Source organism: Phacochoerus africanus, chromosome 9, assembly GCF_016906955.1.
Source record: "Phacochoerus africanus isolate WHEZ1 chromosome 9, ROS_Pafr_v1, whole genome shotgun sequence".
Classification (NCBI taxonomy): Eukaryota; Metazoa; Chordata; class Mammalia; order Artiodactyla; family Suidae; genus Phacochoerus; species Phacochoerus africanus.
This window is the reverse complement of record NC_062552.1, coordinates 76,244,945-76,263,804: the sequence shown is the minus strand read 5'-3', so window position 1 is coordinate 76,263,804 and position 18,860 is coordinate 76,244,945. Positions and strand designations below refer to the sequence as shown.

The 18,860-nt window shown below is 50.8% G+C and overlaps 2 protein-coding genes across 8 annotated transcripts; both read left to right on the top strand.

Annotated features, from left to right (window-relative positions):
• Positions 1 to 4,094: 4,094 nt before the first annotated feature.
• On the top strand, positions 4,095 to 14,000 carry DCAF11 (DDB1 and CUL4 associated factor 11). Of its 7 annotated transcripts, none has more exons than XM_047795706.1 (15): positions 4,095 to 4,403; positions 4,936 to 5,170; positions 6,062 to 6,189; positions 6,882 to 7,009; positions 7,243 to 7,307; positions 7,826 to 7,926; positions 8,157 to 8,303; positions 8,515 to 8,569; positions 9,014 to 9,082; positions 9,685 to 9,742; positions 9,839 to 10,024; positions 10,471 to 10,624; positions 11,268 to 11,420; positions 12,943 to 13,049; positions 13,152 to 14,000. In XM_047795706.1, exons 2-15 carry the CDS (start codon positions 5,016 to 5,018, stop codon positions 13,284 to 13,286), a joined length of 1,641 nt encoding a protein of 546 aa, XP_047651662.1. In that variant the 5' UTR covers positions 4,095 to 4,403; positions 4,936 to 5,015; the 3' UTR covers positions 13,287 to 14,000. The 7 variants fall into 7 exon arrangements, with proteins under 7 accessions (XP_047651662.1, XP_047651663.1, XP_047651665.1 ...); XM_047795707.1 differs by having other exon boundaries at positions 4,258 to 4,403; positions 4,964 to 5,170; XM_047795709.1 differs by having other exon boundaries at positions 4,261 to 4,403; positions 4,803 to 5,147.
• Positions 14,001 to 16,336: 2,336 nt separating this feature from the next.
• Positions 16,337 to 18,256, top strand: FITM1 (fat storage inducing transmembrane protein 1). The gene is made up of 2 exons (XM_047796973.1): positions 16,337 to 17,242; positions 17,617 to 18,256. Exons 1-2 carry the CDS (start codon positions 16,977 to 16,979, stop codon positions 18,227 to 18,229), a joined length of 879 nt encoding a protein of 292 aa, XP_047652929.1. The 5' UTR covers positions 16,337 to 16,976; the 3' UTR covers positions 18,230 to 18,256.
• Positions 18,257 to 18,860: the final 604 nt, after the last annotated feature.

Sequence of the window (18,860 nt, the reverse complement as noted above, 5' to 3'; positions counted from 1 at the left end):
ACCCTGATAGCACTTGCTGGTTTCTTTGCAATCTGGCATGATGAATTGTTGTTCCATGCTCATAGTGTAAATTTCCTACCCAGGCCTGGAATCAGCCATTTCTCCAAGCTCCGTTTTCTTTCCAGGGGAAATGGTATTTTAAGATCTAGGTGGTAGGAGCGTTTGTTGCTACTAGATTGTTTCTAGATCTTATAGGGAGTTTTATCTTTCTGTGAACTCACCTCATGAGTTCATACTGATAATAACTCCTATTCCAACTCAGGACTAAAGGATTTTTAACTTCTATATCAAATCTCTACCTCCTATCTGCCACTCAAAAAGTTCTGTCTGGTTCCCTGGAGTTCCCGTCATGGCTCAGCAGTTAACGAACCCAACTAGTACCCATAAGGACTTGGGTTCAATCCCTGGCCTCACTCAGTGGGTTAAGGATCCAGCGTTACCCTGAGCTGTGTGTGTGTGGTGTAGGCTGTAGACCCAGCTCAGATCCATGTTGCTGTGGCTGTGGTGTAGGCTGGTGGCTACAACTCTGATTCGACCCTTAGCCTGGGAATCTCCATGTGCTGCGGGTGCAGCCCTAAAAAGACAAAAAAAAAAAATCTGGTTTCCAAGGATACAAGACACAAGAGTATTAGAAATTCTGTAATTACTCAATTGCTTTATAGTCAACACATTTTAAGTCCTGGGAAAATCAGCGTACTTCCCCCTCTCCTTCTACACTCAGCATGCTACACAGTGATAAACATATGTCATCAGTTCATCAATCACTTTAGAACACAGAATTTGCCCTTGTAGTGCCTGGAGCTGTACACGTGTCCCAGGAGCTCTGTGCAGTCACCTCTCTGGGAGCTGGGACCCGGGAGAAGGAGGACATGGTTAGCCAGAGAAAGAAAAATTTCCTTCCCTTCCCTCCTCTCAAGCCCAGCCCGCCCCCTGGTGGAGATGCTAATGAGCAGGAAACAGCCAAAAGCAGGTCAGACAGGAAGTCAACTAGCTGACATTTACAAAGCAATTACTAGAACCAGGCCTAAAATGGGGGCTAAAAGTAGAAAAATGGCTTTAAGTGTTGCTGGGGAGAGTGGAGGCTGCCCAGATGAAAAGCACTTACAAATTGTCAACAAGCAACATGCCAAATTCCAGAATCATGACAGAGAAGGCCAAAAAAGTTTATCAAAATGACTTAATTATTTTTAAAGATATGCCATGTTGGAGTTTCTTGGTGGCCTAGCAGTTAAGGATTCAGTATTGTCACTGCTGTGACTCTGGTTTGGTCCACCAAAAAAAAAAGTTTTTTTCTTCCAGTGGAACACATAATATATCCTAACATATAAATATTCATATATATTTTCAAAATATTGTAAGTCACAAGCGATATAATCAAGTTCACAGGCTTAAAAATCTTTTACATGCAAAAATCAACCAATGAATCCAGATGAAACCTTCTATTCTTTAGCATTTGACGTTAAGACTCGTTTTGGGAGTTCCCTTCGTGGCATAGAGGAAACGAATCTGAGTGGGAACCATGAGGTTGCGGGTTTGATCCCTGGCCTCACTCACTGGGTTAGGGATCTGGCGTTGCTGTGAGCTGTGGTGTAGGTCGCTGATATGGCTCAAATCTGGCGTTGCTGTGGCTCTGGCATAGGCTGGCAGTTGTAGCTCTGATTGGACCCCTAGCCTGGGTACCTCCAATGTGCTCAAAAGACAAAAAAAAAAAAAAAAGACTCAAATTTTGGCCACAAAAACCTCAGATTTTTAAAACCTTTTAACATTTACCATGACTTTTAAATGTTTTACTCAATAAAGTACAAGCTACATATTTCAAAAGCTTGATTTAGATTTTATTGAGTTTTAAACTGGATTTGTACATTAAAAGGATCTGTAAGCTAGGGAGGAGAAGAGGAAAGAGGCTCAGCAGAAATGAATCCGACTAGGAACTGACTAGGGTTCATTCCCTGTCCTCGCTCAGTGGGTTAAGGATACAGCCTTGTTGTGAGCTGTGGGGTAGGTCGCAGACGCAGCTCAGATCCAGCATTGCTCTGGCTTGGTGTAGGCTGGTAGCTATATCTCCGATTCTACTGCTAGCCTGGAAACCTCAATATGCTGTGGGTGGGGCCCCAACAATATAAATAAAAATAAAATCCATTATTGAGATTTTAACAAAAGTCTTTGTTTTCTATGTACCTCTGGTGGTCAAACTGTGTTAACCATAATTCTTTGTTCATGCTGTATCTTTTTTTTTTTCTTTTGTCTGTTTAGGGCTGCACCCGTGGCATATGGAGGTTCCCAGGCTAGGGGTCAAATCAGAGCTGTAGCTACCAGCCTACACCACAGCCACAGCAACGAGGATCCCAGGCACCTCTGTGACCTACACCACAGCTCATGGCAATGCCAGATCCTTAACCCAATGAGCAAGGCCAGGGATCGAACCTGCTTCCTCATACTAGTCAGTTTCTTTTCTGCTGGGCCAGGATGGGAACTCCCACACTGTATTTTTGTAATTAGTTCACATGAAAGGCCTTCTCCATTTTATTATTTGTTTAATGATATGAGCCTATTTTTATATTTTTAAATGCAAAACTGAAACCATATTGTTTTTGCATCCACCGCATATCAGCAGATCTACCACCTTTTTTAAGCCTAAAAAATGTAATTTGCACAATTTCCCAAGGCATGAAAATAGAAGACTACGTCATTTTTAATGGCTACCTGGTATTTCTGTGTCTACCATATGAACCATAATTTATTTAACCTGTAGCAGTGCGTTTGGATCTTTTGTTTCCAGTGTCTTACTACGGTCAATAATTGCTCTGTGGGAAGTTCCTTGTCATGGCGCAGCGGAAACTAATCCAACTAGAATCCAGGAGGACGCCTGTTAGATCCCTGGCCTCACTCAGTGGGGTAAAGGATCCGGCGTTGCTGTGACTGTGGTGTAGGCCGGCAGCTGTAGCTCCAATTTAACCCCTAGCCTGGGAACCTTCATATGTCGGGGGGGGGGGGGGGGGGCGGGGTGGTGCGGACCAAAGAGCAGAAAAAAAAAAAAAAGAATTTCAAAGTGTGATAACAGAACCTTAAACCAAGCGTGGGTTCTGTACAGTTCGCACACCCATGAAGCTGGCCCTGGTGACCAGAGATAATAAGCTAGCTCTGATCTAGCGATCTAGAAACCAAGGGGTATCACCAGAAAGATAACCACACCCTCGCCTACCCAGGGAGAGTGAGCCCCAGGAGAGCAGTCAAATTAAGGCCCGCCTCCCTCATCCCTCCCTCCCCCTCCTGCCCTCAGGAGGCTCTGGGCAGCACTTTTAATTAAGCGTCCCGGCTGGGGGCACTGAGAGGCAGCTTGGACCCCGGGCCTAGGCGCCCAGCACGGTCAATCGACCCACAACCCCCCAGCCTGGGCGAGGATCCCTAGGTACACAAGTCTCGTCCTTGAACTCTGCCGGGTTACTCATAAACCCGGAGGAAGGGGTAGGAGGGGGTAGGAGGCGCCGCGCGTGCACAGCCTGGTCCTGCGCAGAGGCGCCCCAAGGCCAGAGGGTCTAAGGAAAGTCTTCGAATCCTCCCAGGATTAGGGTTAGGGTTAGAATCAGAGGCGAACTGACCATAATGAAAGGTCAGTGAGGACCCCGCGGATGCATTAGGGAGCGTCTACAAAGACTGCGAAGCCAGGGGTCATCTAAAAAGTTGCCTGAGTGACTAACGGAAGGTCTAGAAAGGGCGGTCCCCATGAGAACAAGGCTTCCGGAAGCTACGCCCGGAAGGGAGGGTGTGAAGGCCTAGGTGCATCTGTGACGCGAACGCATTCCCAAAAGAGCCGCGCACCGCTTAGGACCGGACCGGCTGAAGCTGCAGCCTGAGAAAAAAAGCAGTGCTAGAGAGCGAAGTGGGGGCGGGGGAGGGGGTCGTGCCTAGGGGAGGAAAGAGGGGCCCCTTAGAGATCCTCCGAAAAGTGCGGAGCTAAATGTTGTTAAGGGACTGACAGCAAATTATTTCCCTTGTTAAGACACCTCTGGGCAGCGAATCACAAACTTCTTTTGTAAGCCCCGCCCCTCGCCCATGAGGTCTAGTTCCGTTGTTTCTGATTCAAGAAGCAGCCAGTTCCGCACTTAACGCCTCCCAACCAGAAGCGACCTCTCCTCCTGGATCGCTCGCTTTCCCCTCCCCTAGCACTCCTCACATACTTTCTCCCGCCCATCTGTCAATCACCGCTCTCAGCTGTCCAGTGAGCGGGCCAAGGGGGCGGGGCCGTCAGGGGCGTCGCGTGACGTCTGCAGTCCGCCGGCGGCAGAGCCTGGAGATGCGTGACGAAGGAAGCGCGTGACGAAGGAGCTGTTGGCCGACGCCGGAAGGCAGTCGATGTAAACAAGGCCTTGCGCCGCTGCGGGTCCTGAGACCTCTCCTGGCTGGTGGGTGGTCTCTCGCAGGCCTACCCCCCTTAGCTTACACATCCCCGGCACACCACGTGGGCGTGAGGCGAGGAAGGAGGGGGTTAAGTGGAGTTTTAACTTCATTGGTTGTCGCTGCCGCCGGCTTTTGGGAGGGAGTGTGCTGATTGGTCGGTAAGGGGGGCGTCGGGGGGTCCTAAGGCTTCTGATTGGTTAGATGGGATAAGCTAATGAGGCGCTTTCTTCTGCGAGGGTTTTTGATTGGTCGGCCTGAGAGGTTACCTGGGAATCCACCCCCACCCTCAGGGACTTTGATAGGTGAGTTTGAGGTAGAAAACTGAGAAATTTCTCTTCAAAGGATTCTCACTGGTGAGCTAAGGTCACGCCCTAGACTTCACTCTGTTTTTTTTTGCTTCACAGGATTGGGAAAGGTTTGTGTTCCCGAAGCCTTGGGAGTTGTTACAGGCCAAGGAGAAGGGCTCTCAGTCCCTAAGAAGTGTAGCCCCCCTAGTTATAGCTACTGCCGTATCTCAGGAGACCCTGGTATTTCTAGAGCAGGGTTTGCTTTCATCAAACCCAAGGAGGTGACAGGAGGAGTCCCTGCACAGGACTTAAGGATGCTGTGACCAGAAGATGGGATCACGGAACAGCAGCAGTGCAGGAACTGGGTCCGGAGACCCCTCCGAGGGCTTGCCCCGAAGAGGGGCTGGCCTGCGTCGGAGTGAGGAAGAGGAAGAGGAGGATGAAGATGTGGATCTGGCCCAGGTACTGGCCTATCTCCTACGCAGGTAACTTACCCTCTGGTGTGTCCCCACCAGGCGCCACCACAGTCCCTTGATCCCAGCTCCAATCAGGGAAGTTACAGATAATAGGAAGTGGGATTATCCCAGGACTACCTTTCTGTTTGAGCAGAACATCCCTCCCTGCTGGACACTCAGGGCACTCAGCTTCATACCCAGTAAGAGTGGGTTTTGCCTAGGGAGGGTCAGCTAGATGACTTGCTCTTATGTTTGAGGGAAGTGTTCAGGGGAGTTTTTTTAGTTATGACTACACAAATGTAGATTATTTTTCACGTAAATAAGAAATGGGGGGGGGGTTGCCTGGTGGAAAAGGAATGATGTGAGGGTTGAAAAGTGCTGGGAAGGTGGGTGTTGAACTTTAGTGAAGTTATTGACACATTATATGAGGCCATGTGGATTTACTTGAAACACAAGTTTAAATTAACTCTAATCCTGTTTTTGAGGAAAGATTGCTTTGAGGGAAGTGACCACCAGGAATTGACTGGAAAGGGGTGCAACTGGCTTTGGTTCTTAGCTATGGCTTCTTGGGGAGAAAACAACCTTGGGAGTCCCTTCAGAACACCATGTTCTATGCTGAACTCCTTGGGCAGAGGCTTGGAAGGAAATGCTCTCAATTTTTAGCTCTCCGAGGAGTCAGCTAACCCCGTGTGATGTCGGGGTTTTTCTACTCCTGCTATAAGAGGGAGAACTTATTGCCTAGTGTGTCTTATAGGAGACTGAAAATAACAGCCAAGGTCTAGTCAGCCCCCACCCTCAAAATGGCAACAGAATGAGAGTTTGAGGACTAGGTAGTCTAAGAACTAACATCACCACTGACTCTGAATTTGGTTGATTTGGGGATGGGATACTCCCCTTTATCATGGGGGGGTCTCTCCACAGAGGCCAGGTGAGGTTGGTGCAGGGAGGAGGTGCGGCAAATTTACAACTCATCCAGGCCCTCTCGGACTCAGAGGAAGAGCATGACAATGCCTGGGATGGTCGTCTCGGAGACCGATACAACCCACCTGGTAAGAGAAAAGACATAAATCAACTATACTTTAATTTAAAAAAATAAAAAAAGAGGAAGGGCAGACTGAAACTCCAACATCAGAAGACTTTCATCAGAGTTTTCTTATGGCACAGTGAATTAAGGATCTGGCTTTGTCACTGCAACAGCTTGAGTAGCTGCTGTGGTGCAAGTTCAGTCCCTTGCCTGGGAACTTCCACATGCCACGGGCACTGCCAAAAAAAAAAAAAAAAAAGACCCTCATCAGAAAACCTTTTATAAAAATTTTTATGGCCATTCCCATCGTGGTTCAGTGGTTAAAGAACCTGACTAACATCCATGAGGACGCAGGTTCAGTCCCTGGCCTCACTCAATGGGTTAAGGATCTGGTGTTGCCGTGAGCTGTGGTGTAGGTTGCAGACGCAGCTCGGATCCCACGTTGCTGTGTCTGTGGCGTAGGCCATCAGCTACAGCTCCAATCAGACCCCTAGCCTGGGAACCTCCATAAGCCGCAGGTGTGGCCCTAAAAAGACACACACACACACACACACACAAATTATGGCAAAAATTGAAAGAAAGATGCGATAATTCAGGGGATGAGGGAATTTTCACAGCCCCAGAATATTCAGCCACATTGAGTGGGTTGAGCACAGCTCTGTAACTGTCCTCTGGGGCTGGAAGACCTAAAACAAAACTTCTCTTTGGTATTCGCAGTGGATGCCACCCCTGACACCCGGGACCTGGAATGCAGTGAGATCAAGACACAGGTGGAATTGGCCACAGGGCGGCTAGGACATAGACGGGCAGCCCAGGAGCACAGCTTTCCTCAAATGCTGCTCCAGGTAGGCCTCTGCACTTCTATCCTGCCTGACAGTAGCCCTATCAATGTAGCCAGAAGCTGCAAGGGCTGGAACTGGAACACTCTTAGCCAACCTGCATTGGGCTTTGGTGGGATGAACTACTGGGTATGGGTATTTTGTCTGTAGCAAGAACAGTATCTTTGGAGGAGGGGGCTTGGTGTGCCTGAAGTGGCCCTCTGTTTCTGCTAGCAATATTCCCCAATCCCTTCCTTTAGAGAGAACGGGGCCTCTGCCACCGGGGAAGCTTCTCCCTTGGAGAACAGTCTCGAGTGATGTCTCAGTGAGTATGGGGCTTGGTGAAGAGATCCCAAGGGCCAGATAGGTCTTATCTCCTAAACTTTGAAGAGACCAATGTTAAAGGATCCTTAGGGATATTCAGGTGAGGTTACATGGGGTTGAGGCTTTGAGAATAAACAAAATGGCAAAATATAGCAATTGAGGGGATGATAGATGAATGAAAGAAAGAGACTTGTGGAGTTCCTACCATGGCACAAAGGGATCATTGGCGTCTTGGGGGCGCTGGGGCACAGGATTGATCGCTGGCCATCCGGGCACAGTGGGTTAAGGATCCAGCATTGCCGCAGCTTCAGCTTAGGTTGCAGCTACATCTTGGATCTGATCCCTGGCCCAGGAACTCCATATGCCATGGGGCAGCCAAAAAGCAAAAGAAAAGAAAGGGACTTGCCCAAGCCAAAAGGAAATATCCTCTGTACACACATCCAGCTCTGTTAGGATTCTACTAACCGGGACACTGCCTGTGCTGAGCTCCCCTTACACTCATTTCCTCTGCTTCCCCAGCTTCTTGCCCAATGATCTGGGCTTCATTGATACCTACTCCCAGAAGGCTTTCTGTGGCATCTACAGCAAAGATGGTCAGATCTTCATGTCTGCCTGCCAAGGTATCAGACCCTAGTCCTACAAACTGCCCTAGAACAAGAGGTGTTCCCCCTGACTAGGGCTAGAAAGCCCCAGGCCCCAGGGGCTCAGATCCTGGCTTAGGGATGCCTGGCCAGAACACATTGCCCATGATCAAGGGCAGATTCCACAGCTGCACTGAGTGAGAGAGGTCTGATCTAGGGAGGATTCTGGGAGAGTGTCCCCTAATTCTGCCTGATCCCCACTTACACAGACCAGGTAATCCGAATGTATGACTGCCGGTATGGCCGCTTTCATAAGTTCAAGAGCATCAAGGCCCGGGATGTCGGCTGGAGCGTCTTGGATGTGGCCTTCACCCCTGATGGGAATCATTTCCTTTACTCCAGCTGGTCTGATTACAGTGAGTAGGCCCCAGACCACCACGGTGGCTCCAGCCTGGGACCTGAGTTCTCCAAAGGCCCATCTCCTGGGAGCCAGGACTCTGCGCCTTCTCCTGGGCAGATCACCCCCCAGGGTGGACATCCTTGCCCTTTGTTCCATCACCTCCCAGCCTCACTTCCACCCTCCGTACCCCAGCCCTGAAAGAGTCTTGTTTCTCTTGCTTCTCTTAGTTCATATCTGCAACATCTACGGGGAGGGAGACACACACACAGCCCTGGATCTAAGGTACTGGCTTCCCTTCCTGGTCAGACTCATCAGAAACCTCTCAAGGTGTAGCTCCAATTCAGCCCCTAGCCTGGGAGCTCCTATATGCTGCAGGTGCGGCCCTGAAAAGCCAAAAACCCGAAAAACAAAACATCTCTCAAGGAAGGCTCTCTAGGAGCAAACGTCTTTAACTGGAACTCCTGCTTAGAGGGAAAAGTACACTGGTTGCAAGTTTCTCTGTGTGAATTCCCAGGAGGGAAGCATCCAGCCTGTCATGCAGAGGACCAGGGTGCAGTGGGCGGCTGTAGGCTTCTTCCCAGTGTCTCACTGAGGTGCTGCCCATTCTAGCACATGCTGGCAGGGGTCCTTTCCCCCACAGTGGTGTGCCTCACGGCCCTTGTCAGATTCTCTGTAGATGAGCTGGGGTGGAGGGACTTCACGCAGCCACTCCTTTGCTCTTTTCAGGCCTGTTGAGCGTCGTTTTGCCGTCTTCTCCATCGCCGTGTCTTCAGATGGACGAGAAGTGCTTGGAGGGTGAGTGTGTGTGGGGATGTGTCCCTTGCTTAATGAGACAGGAGTTCTTCCAGAAGCCATCTCTGCCATTACAGAGATGGCACTGGACCCAGGCAGCTGTGGAGAACAACCAGGCCTTCCCCAGGGTCAAGGTTTCTGAGTCACTTCACCCCTCGCTCACTGTTTCCCCAGCATGAGATGGGAGAGCTCATACCTCCTTGTAAACACAGCTAACTCTTCTCCCATCTCCTGCATAACTCTTCTCCCATCGTGGCTCAGCGGTAGTGAACCTGATTAGTATCCATGAGGACGCAGTTTGATCCCTGGCCTTGCTTAGTAGGTTGAGGTTCTGGCGTTGCCGTGAGCTGTGGTGTAGATCGCAGACGCCAGAACCTGTGGCTGTGGCTGTGGCATAGGTGGGCAGCTACAGTTCCAATTGGTCATCTGCCCTGAGAACTTCCATATGCCGAGGGTATGGTCCTAAAAAGACAAAAAAAAAAAAGAGAGACAAGCACTTGCTCCTCCATAGCTCTTTGAGACACGGTCTCTCCAGAGCACATGGAGCATTGGTCTGGCTCCATTGTGGTCCTGGCTCCATACCCTCTTTATCTCCTTCCTTTCAGGGCCAACGATGGCTGCCTGTATGTCTTTGATCGAGAACAGAATCGGCGTACCCTTCAGGTATTGCTCCCAAGACCGAGCCTCTGCCTCCTGGTCCTTGGCCTATGGGAAGACCTAGAAAGAGGTCGTAGGCACCCTGGCCTCCTTCTCCCCTAGATTGAATCCCATGAGGATGATGTGAATGCAGTGGCCTTTGCCGACATGAGCTCCCAGATCCTGTTCTCCGGGGGTGATGATGCCATCTGCAAAGTGTGGGATCGACGCACCATGCGGGAGGATGACCCCAAGCCTGTGGGTGCACTGGCTGGACACCAAGATGGCATCACTTTCATTGACAGCAAGGTGGGCACAGAGGCAGGACCTGCCTGCACAGCCAGGCTGCTGAGGTTCTTGTTGTCCAGGAGGGCGTCAGAGTGGATGGGCATGGGAACTCACCAACCTCCTCCTTAGCCAAGGTTTGCAAGAGCTGGAGGTTAAGGAAGAGGCTTAAGCCACGAGACATGAGATCCATTAGTACCACCACTCCTCAAGGAGCAGCTTTCTATACAAGGAAAGTAGAAGACAGTCTGATCCAGGATAGAATAGGAGCCCAGCCAGCGCCCTGGGCAAAGAAGGGGAAACCTAACCAGTGGGTGGGGTCTGTGGCTCGGTCTGCCTGGATGAAGAAAAGAGGCGACCAAAGTGAAAAGACCAGCACTCTTACTCCTTCACGGGGGAAGAGGAGCCAGCCTGACAGCCACTGACATTTGCAAGTTCTGACACTTAATCATCCATCTTGGGATTCACAGGGTGACGCCCGATATCTCATCTCCAACTCCAAAGACCAGACCATCAAGCTCTGGGATATCCGCCGCTTTTCTAGCCGGGAAGGTATGGAAGCCTCACGCCAGGCTGCCACACAGCAAGACTGGGACTACCGCTGGCAGCAAGTGCCCAAAAAAGGTGAGAGTGGAAGTAGAACCCGAGATCTGGAGAGTGAACAATTGGGGGTGGTAGTTAAAATATTTGACCCCTGGTAAGGCCTGGCCAGAGCACGGTAGGTAGGGGTAGGAGGAGGGCTGTAGCCTGGAGCGAGAGTCCTGGAGGCCCTTCCTGATTCACCTTTGCCAGGCATTAACTCTTTTTGCTGAACCATGGGAGAGCCAGGGGTTCCCAGTGGGGGCTAGGCATACTCAGAACTAGTGGATAGAAGAGTATTTCAGCATCTTAACAATCAGCAGAGGGAGTTCCTGTCATGGCTCTGTGGAAATGAATCCAACTAGTATCCATGAGGATGTGGGTTCGATCCCTGGTTTCACTCAGTGGGTTAAGGATCAGGCGATGCTGTGGCTGTGGCATAGGCTGGCAGCTACAGCTCTGATTCGACCCCTAGCTTGAGAACCTCCCATATGCTGCAGGTGTGGCCCTAAACAAGAAAAAAAGAATCAGAGCTATGTGAGGGTATATCAGCTGACATTAGGCGGCAAAGAGCCACTCGTGGGAACTGGAAAGGGGGCTGTCTGTGAGCCTCAGTCTGTGCCGAGGACAAGTGATACAGGAGAATCCAGGTTCCCTAACCTAGGGCTCACCCTGCCTCTCCCCCCAGCCTGGCGGAAGCTGAAGCTCCCGGGGGACAGCTCCTTGATGACCTACCGGGGCCACGGGGTGCTGCACACCCTCATCCGCTGCCGGTTCTCTCCCACCTACAGCACCGGCCAACAGTACATCTACAGTGGCTGCTCCACCGGCAAAGTGGTTGGTAAGGATTGTGTCGGAACAGGGGGCCTCGGGGAGGATAGGAAGGTTTCTCTGCATTCCATCTATAACCACCAGTGACCACCTTAAAAAACCCAGTGACAACTGCAAGCAAAATTTAATTTGCCCTGGAGCAGGGGAGGCTTAAACAGAGAAAGGAGAAAATATTCTATTCATTAGCATTTTAAATTAAGGAAAGGAACAGAGAATTCTAGTCAATAAATATAATCGGTGACCAGAAATACACCCAGTTCTGTTTTTTAGCCAGTCAAGGGAAAAGATTACAGACGAAAGGTAGGAGGGAACAGAGATGCAAAGAATGACACAAAAAGACAGCCACAAATAGTAAAAGATGTACAGCCACTGAACCAAGAGGAGCATGAGCAAAGAAACACAAACAGAGTCACAGACAGAAGTTCCTGTCGTGGCTCAGTGGTTAACGAACCCAACTAGCATCCATGAGGATTCAGGTTCGATCCCTGGCCTCGCTCAGTGGGTTAATGATCCAGCATTGCCGTGAGATGGGGTGTAGGTTGCAGATGCGGCTCAGATCCCATATGACTCTGGTATAGGCTGGCAGCTATGGCTCTGATTCAACCCTTAGCCTGGGAACCTCCATATGCCACAGGTGCGGCCCTAAAAAGACAAAAAAAATGAAAAACCCAGATTCACAGAAGAGGCCCAAGACAGCGCCATACCAAGGAAGGCCCCAAGATGGAGGCCCTTCCAGGGAGAGAGAAAAATATACCCAAGTCCAGAGAAGGGATGGTAGGTTCATACGTCTGTGGAGACACCCCGTTGTTCATTTCTGCAATGCCTTCCATATCTTAGGGACTTTTAGGAAAATTGGTGCTTTGAAGCCACATTGCATTTTCTTTTTGTTTTTTTGTTTTTTTATCTATTTATTTATTTATTTATTTTTGCAAGCAAAGTCTCTACTAAAAGAAAGCAAAGAACAACCAGGGCTCCTGGGAGTGGGGAGAAGAGCCCTTTTTTTTTTTTTTTCTATTTTTATTTTTTTTAGGGCCGCACCTGCGGCATATGGAGGTTCCCAGGCTAGGGGTCAAATCGGAGCTACAACTGCTGGCCTACACCACAGCCACAGCAATGTGGGATCCAAGCCGCGTCTGTGACCTACACCCCATCTCACGGCAACACTGGATCCTTAACCCACTGAGCAAGGCCAGGGGTCGAACCTGCATCCTCATGGGTGCTAGTCGGGTTCGTTAACCACTGAGACAGGATGGGAGCTCCACATTTTCTTAACTGTAGACCAACTGTAGACCCACTGTAGACGCTGTGAGATTTAGCTAAGGGTCAGAGGTTGCCTAGCTCTGCTCAAAGATACCCTCAACCCAAGGTAGGGAAAAGACACTGAGAAGTAACACTATCCTCAGGTGTGGGCTTTTCTCCCCTGGGAACGCGGCAAGTTGTCTGAAAGGTAGGTAAGTGGTGTTGCTCAGGGAGGGATGTGTGGCTAGATGTTCTCCCGGCAGCCCCTCTCCACTCTGGCCTTTCCTGGACAGTGTACGACCTCCTCAGTGGCCACATCGTAAAGAAGCTGACCAGCCATAAGGCCTGTGTGCGTGATGTCAGCTGGCACCCCTTTGAGGAGAAGATTGTCAGCAGTTCGGTGAGGATCCTGGGGCTGGGGGACGGGGGGCAATGTGTGTCTGGGACTTAGATCTGGGAGGCGGCGGCACCCTCTGAGTACTTGCCACCTTCTGCCCTGCAGTGGGACGGGAACCTGCGTCTGTGGCAGTACCGCCAGGCCGAGTACTTCCAGGACGACATGCCAGAGTCCGAGGAACACCCCAGCTCCCCTGCCTCAGTGTCCCACCCCTCTACAGCCTTTTCCTCACCCCAGTAGATCCGACCTCCAGCCCCACTCATGGGTGAGCCTCTTGACAAGCTCTCCACCTCCGCCTCCTCCCTTTCTCCCTTCTGGGGGATTTTTGAGGAATCACTGGCATTGGATGGGGAGAACCAGAAGCCCAGGCTTCGGACCCCTACCTGAGCCCTGGGAGATCATCCGCTTGGAGGAGAATGGTCTCCTTACAGGCTCACACCCAGTTGGCTTGGGTCTCTGTCTCTGGCCAGGGTCTGGCAGGACCACCACTGTCTCGGGTGTGGCTTTGTCAGAGGGAGAACCGTCCTGAGGGTCTTTAATCATGTTTGGATGTTATGTGTTAGCTCCGAGAGTAGATGCCGGCAGCTGTCAGCCAGGCCCATTGCTCAGGCCTTCACTCTGAGGATTAGACTGGCCGATCAGAGGGCCATGTTCCTGGGCCACTCCTCCCGAGGGAGGTCGAAGGGCTTTAACCCCAGCCGAGGGGGAGGTCCGAGGTGTCCTCAGCACCCTCCCGGGCAGGAATTCTGTCTTTTCTCTCACACATCTGAGTTTGTGGGGTGGGTAGGCAGGCTGGGCACGAGAAGCTCCGTATGGCCCCCACACAGGGCAGGCCCTCCCCTCCCAGAGTATTCCATTGGCCGGAGGCCAGCAGCTTCAAGGAGGGATATTGAAGTAGGACTCCTTCGTCCTCTCACTGGCTTTGGGTCCCTCAATAAACTCTGTGGGAACCTGGTTCAGCATCTGCCTGTCTCTCTCTTTTTCCTGCCTGAGATCTTTTATCTTCTCACTTCAGGGAAATAGTTTCAGCAGAGCCTTCAGGTATCTCCTCTGTGGGAGAAAACACTTCTTTGATGCCCCAAGATGAAGGGAAATACCAAAATCATTTTTTAACTGAGCTTTGCAACAGGGAGTCCCTCACTGATCTCAGAAACTTTCCAGCTGGTAAAAATTGAGATAACAAGAAAATAAGCACTTTTTTTTTTTTTTTAAGCTTTTTAGGGCCACACCCGCAGCATATGGAGGTTCCCAGGCTAGGGGTCAAATCAGAGCTACAGGTGCCAGCCTATGCCACAGCCACAGCAACGCGGGATCCGAGCCACATCTGCCACCTACATCATGGTTCATGGCAAGGTCAGATCCTCAACCCACTGAGCAAGGCCAGGGATCGAACCCACGTCTTCATAGATACTAGTTCGTTACCACTGAGCCACAACAGGAACCCCTAAGCACATTTTAGTTTAGAGCACAGAACACCACATCAGCTCTGCCCTGGAGCTGGTCCAGTCCACGGACAGAAGTGGCCCAGAGCCAGAGAGAACCTGGTGGGCACTGATGCCAGGCCCCATCTGGCCACTTCACGCATAAGACATCATCCGCTGAAAATGAAGGTTTGCAGAGGACAGGCCCCAGAGCAGACCCACGATGTGGTCAATTAGGGAGCTGGGGTTCACTTGATCTTCCCCTTACTTCTAAGGCAGTTTTCAGACTGAGATACTCACCTCCAGGGAGTCTTAAAGACACAGCAAGGGATAAAAGATGTACTTACTTAACAGTGAAACGGGTGGCTTTTAAAAGAATAAATTGTCCAGATGCTCTACCTCCATGTGCTTCTCGCCTCCAGTTTATCTCCCTGCATGAAACTGTCGTGCCAGATCTCCTTTCGCACTGGTCCTTTTCATTCCCTCTCTGCCTCTTCACCCCAGAGATGCCACCATCTCACCCAGAACTGTTTTACCTCCAGGGTGCCAAAGGGAGAGGTCAATTAAAATTACTAGTGTTGTTCCTGCTGTATAGCACTGGGAATTATAACTAGTCACTTATGATGGAGGATAATATGAGAAAAAGAGTGTATATATGTATGTGTGATTGGGTCACTCTGCTGTACAGTAGAAAATTGACAGAACACTGTAAACCAGCTATAATGGAAAAAATAAAAATTAAAAAATGTAAATCAGTCATCCTAAGGTAAAAATAAAATAAATAAAATTACTAGAGTTGGGAGTTGCCATTGTGGTTCAGCAGAAACTAATCTGACTAGCATCCATGAGGACACAGGTTTGATCCCTGGCCTTGCTCAGTGGGTTAAGGATCTGGCATTGCCATGAGCTGTGGTGTAGGTCACAGATATGGCTTGGATCTGGCATTGCTGTTGCTGTGGCATAGGCCAGCAGCTGCACCTCCAGTTCAACACCTAGCCTGGGAACCTCCATATGCCATAGTTGCAGCCCTAAAAAGACAAAAATAAAGTAAAATAAAATTACTAGTGTCCCCGAAGCCTCATTTAATCAAGGCCCCAAGGGAGCTGTTCATTTTTCTCATCAAGAAGTGGATTTCCGGAGTTCCTGTCGTGGCTCAGTGGGTAACGAATCTGACTAGGAACCTTGAGGTTGTGGGCTCAACCCCTGGCCTCACTCCCTGGGTTAAGGATCTGGCATTGCTGTAGGTCACAGTCACGGCTCCGATCTTGGGTTGCTGTGGCATAGGCTGGCGGCTACAGCTCCAATTCAACACATAGCCTGGGAACCTCCATATGTCTCATACTGAGTGAAATAAATCAGAAAGAAAGACAAATGCCATATGATATCACTTATATCTGGAATCTAATGTATGGCACAAACGAACCTTTCCACAGAAAAGAAAATCATGGACTTGAAGAGTAGACTTGTGGCTGCCAAGGGGGAGGGAGTGGGATGGATGTGGTGCTTGGGGTTAGTAGATGCAAACTATTGCCTTTGGAATGGATTAGCAATGAGATCCTGCTGTATAGCACTGGGAACTATGTCTGGTCACTTACGATGGAGCATGATAATGTGAGAAAAAAGAATGTATACATGTAGGTGTAACTGGGTCACCATGCTGTACAGTAGAAAATCGACTGTAAACCAGCTATAATGGAAAAAAAAATAATAATCATTATATTAAAGTTAATTTAATAATAAAAGAAATGGATTTCCAATATAATCTTAGTTCATTGTTAATTACCAAATTGTGTGAATTGTTTGTTGTACTAATAGTACATTTTATACTAACAATTTTTAAATTTGTACTACTAACAATATATGGAAATTCAACCTAGAAGAAAAAAATTGTTAACTTTTAGCACCGTATGATCACAGGAAATGTGTAAAAATTGTTTCGGCATTCTCACCACTGAGACTCAGGTTCAATCCCTGGCGCAGGAACCTCTGTATGTCATGGTTCTACAACCTAAGTTTTCATGGACTCCAAGCTGGGGATTTTCCTTGTAGGGTCTCCACCCCCCCATCACCTAGGAGTGAACCTGACCTTTGGGGCTCTGAGAGTCCAGCCTGGGTGAGGTGGGGATGACTTTGACCAAACAGGGACAGGCAGACCCAAGCTGGCTAAGGACAAAAACAGCCCTGAACAGCAGGCATGGCCCTGAAATGTGAACTAGAACATAGTCTGAGCTGAAGACACAGACCTAGAGGGTCAAGGGGACACAGGACTAAAGGAAGGATACAGGCCGCTGTCAGGACACACACCCATGGCAGGAACCCTGCTGACGTGGCAGCCCTCTGCCCTGGCCCCTTATTGCCCCCCGCCCCTCTCCCCCGCCTGCCAGCTGCCAACACAGCTCTGCTCTATGTCTGCCACACCTGTCACTGCCTGTCCTTGTCCAGGGGGGGCCCCATCAGCCCCTCCTCAGCTGCCCAGCAGAGTGAGCTGTTAGTGGGGAGGGGAGGGAACATGGAGCGGGGGCCGGTGGTGGGGGCAGGGCTGGGGGCCGGGGCCCGGATCCGGACGCTGCTGGGCTGCCTGGTCAAGGTGCTGCTGTGGGTGGCCTCTGCTTTGCTATACTTTGGAAGTGAACAGGCTGCCCGCCTCCTGGGCAGCCCCTGCTTGCGGCGCCTCTACCACGCCTGGCTGGCAGCCGTGGTCATCTTCGGGCCCCTTCTGCAGTTCCATGTCAACCCTCGGACCATCTTCGCCAGCCACGGCAACTTCTTCAACATGTGAGTCCACTCGAGGCCGTGGGCGCTGACTCCCTGGGCTCTGGGATCCCAGCTCCCTCCAGGTTTCTGTCCTCCTGCCAGTCCAGGATACTAAAAATAAGCTGGGAGGTTGAAGAGAAGGTCAAGGGGGGAGGGGAGCAGAGTAATGGGAGTACAGGAGCAGGGCCGAAGAGGAAACACAGGCCCCAGAAGGCTGAGTGGGCCGCTGAGGAGTTGGCCAAGTTTAAATGCATGCGGTTGGTGGCTGGAGAGCACAGGAGACAGAGACCCAGGGATGATAGGTGGGACTGGAGACAAAGCTGTAATGGAAACAGAGCAGGGTGGGGAGATGGGGCCCAGGGACCTCAGGAGCTCTCCCTCTTCTCTGCCCACAGAAAGTTTGTGAATTCGGCATGGGGCTGGACGTGCACCTTCTTGGGGGGCTTCGTGTTGCTGGTGGTGTTCCTGGCTACACGGCGCGTGGCAGTGACAGCGAGGCACCTGAGCCGGCTGGTGGTGGGGGCCGCTGTGTGGCGAGGGGCCGGACGGGCCTTCCTGCTCATTGAGGACCTGACCGGCTCCTGCTTCGAGCCTCTGCCCCAGGGCCTGCTGCTCCACGAGCTGCCAGACCGCCGCAGCTGCCTGGCGGCCGGCCACCAGTGGCGAGGCTACACCGTCTCCTCCCACACCTTCCTGCTCACCTTCTGCTGCCTGCTCATGGCCGAGGAAGCAGCCGTGTTCGCCAAGTACCTGGCCCATGGGCTGCCCGCCGGTGCGCCCCTGCGCCTCGTCTTTCTGCTCAACGTGCTGTTGCTGGGCCTCTGGAACTTCTTGCTGCTCTGTACGGTCATCTATTTCCACCAGTATACCCACAAGGTGGTGGGTGCCGCAGTGGGCACCTTTGCCTGGTACCTAACCTACGGCAGCTGGTATCATCAGCCCTGGTCTCCAGGGAGCCCGGGCCATGGGCTCTTCCCTCACCCCCACTCCAGCCGCAAGCATAACTGAAAGAAATAAAGGCATGTCGGGTCTGGCTCTGGCTCCACTCATCATTTGCTTGGTGGGACCTGCAAAGGGTGGGAAGGGTAAGGAAAGGGTAATTGTCACCAGGGTTCCTCAGCCATTGCTTGCTGTCACTGACCTTGAATATCCTTATGCTGATTGCTATCCCTCCTGTTGTCCCTTCAGTCTCCTAGTGCCTGCAAATGTCAAGCTATGTGGGGCTCTGATGTCAAGGACTGGCACTGCTAGGCCAGGTGACAGTGCCCTTAAGTATGGGTGGCATTCCTGCTGAGCAGTGCTCCATCTCCAGCCTGGTTGATTCGTTTTTCCTGCCTCCACCACCAAATCCCCCCTCTGCCCTCCTCAGGGGCCTGCCTACTGGGCACTGTATGTACTCAGGGATCCGTCCTACCTTGTCTTCCTGTAGGAGGTCTAGGTGTGCTCATCTATTTAGCATATGATTCTTCATTGAGCCAAGTGAATGAGAAGGACAAGGTTTCTGCCATTTGCAGGTCCACGTGTTACTGCCTGATGATAAACTCACAAATAATAATAGCAAACTTTTATTGTGCTTACTCTGTGTCAGGCACCATTCTAAGTTCCTCTAAATTCTTTCTATAAATTTACATATTTAGCT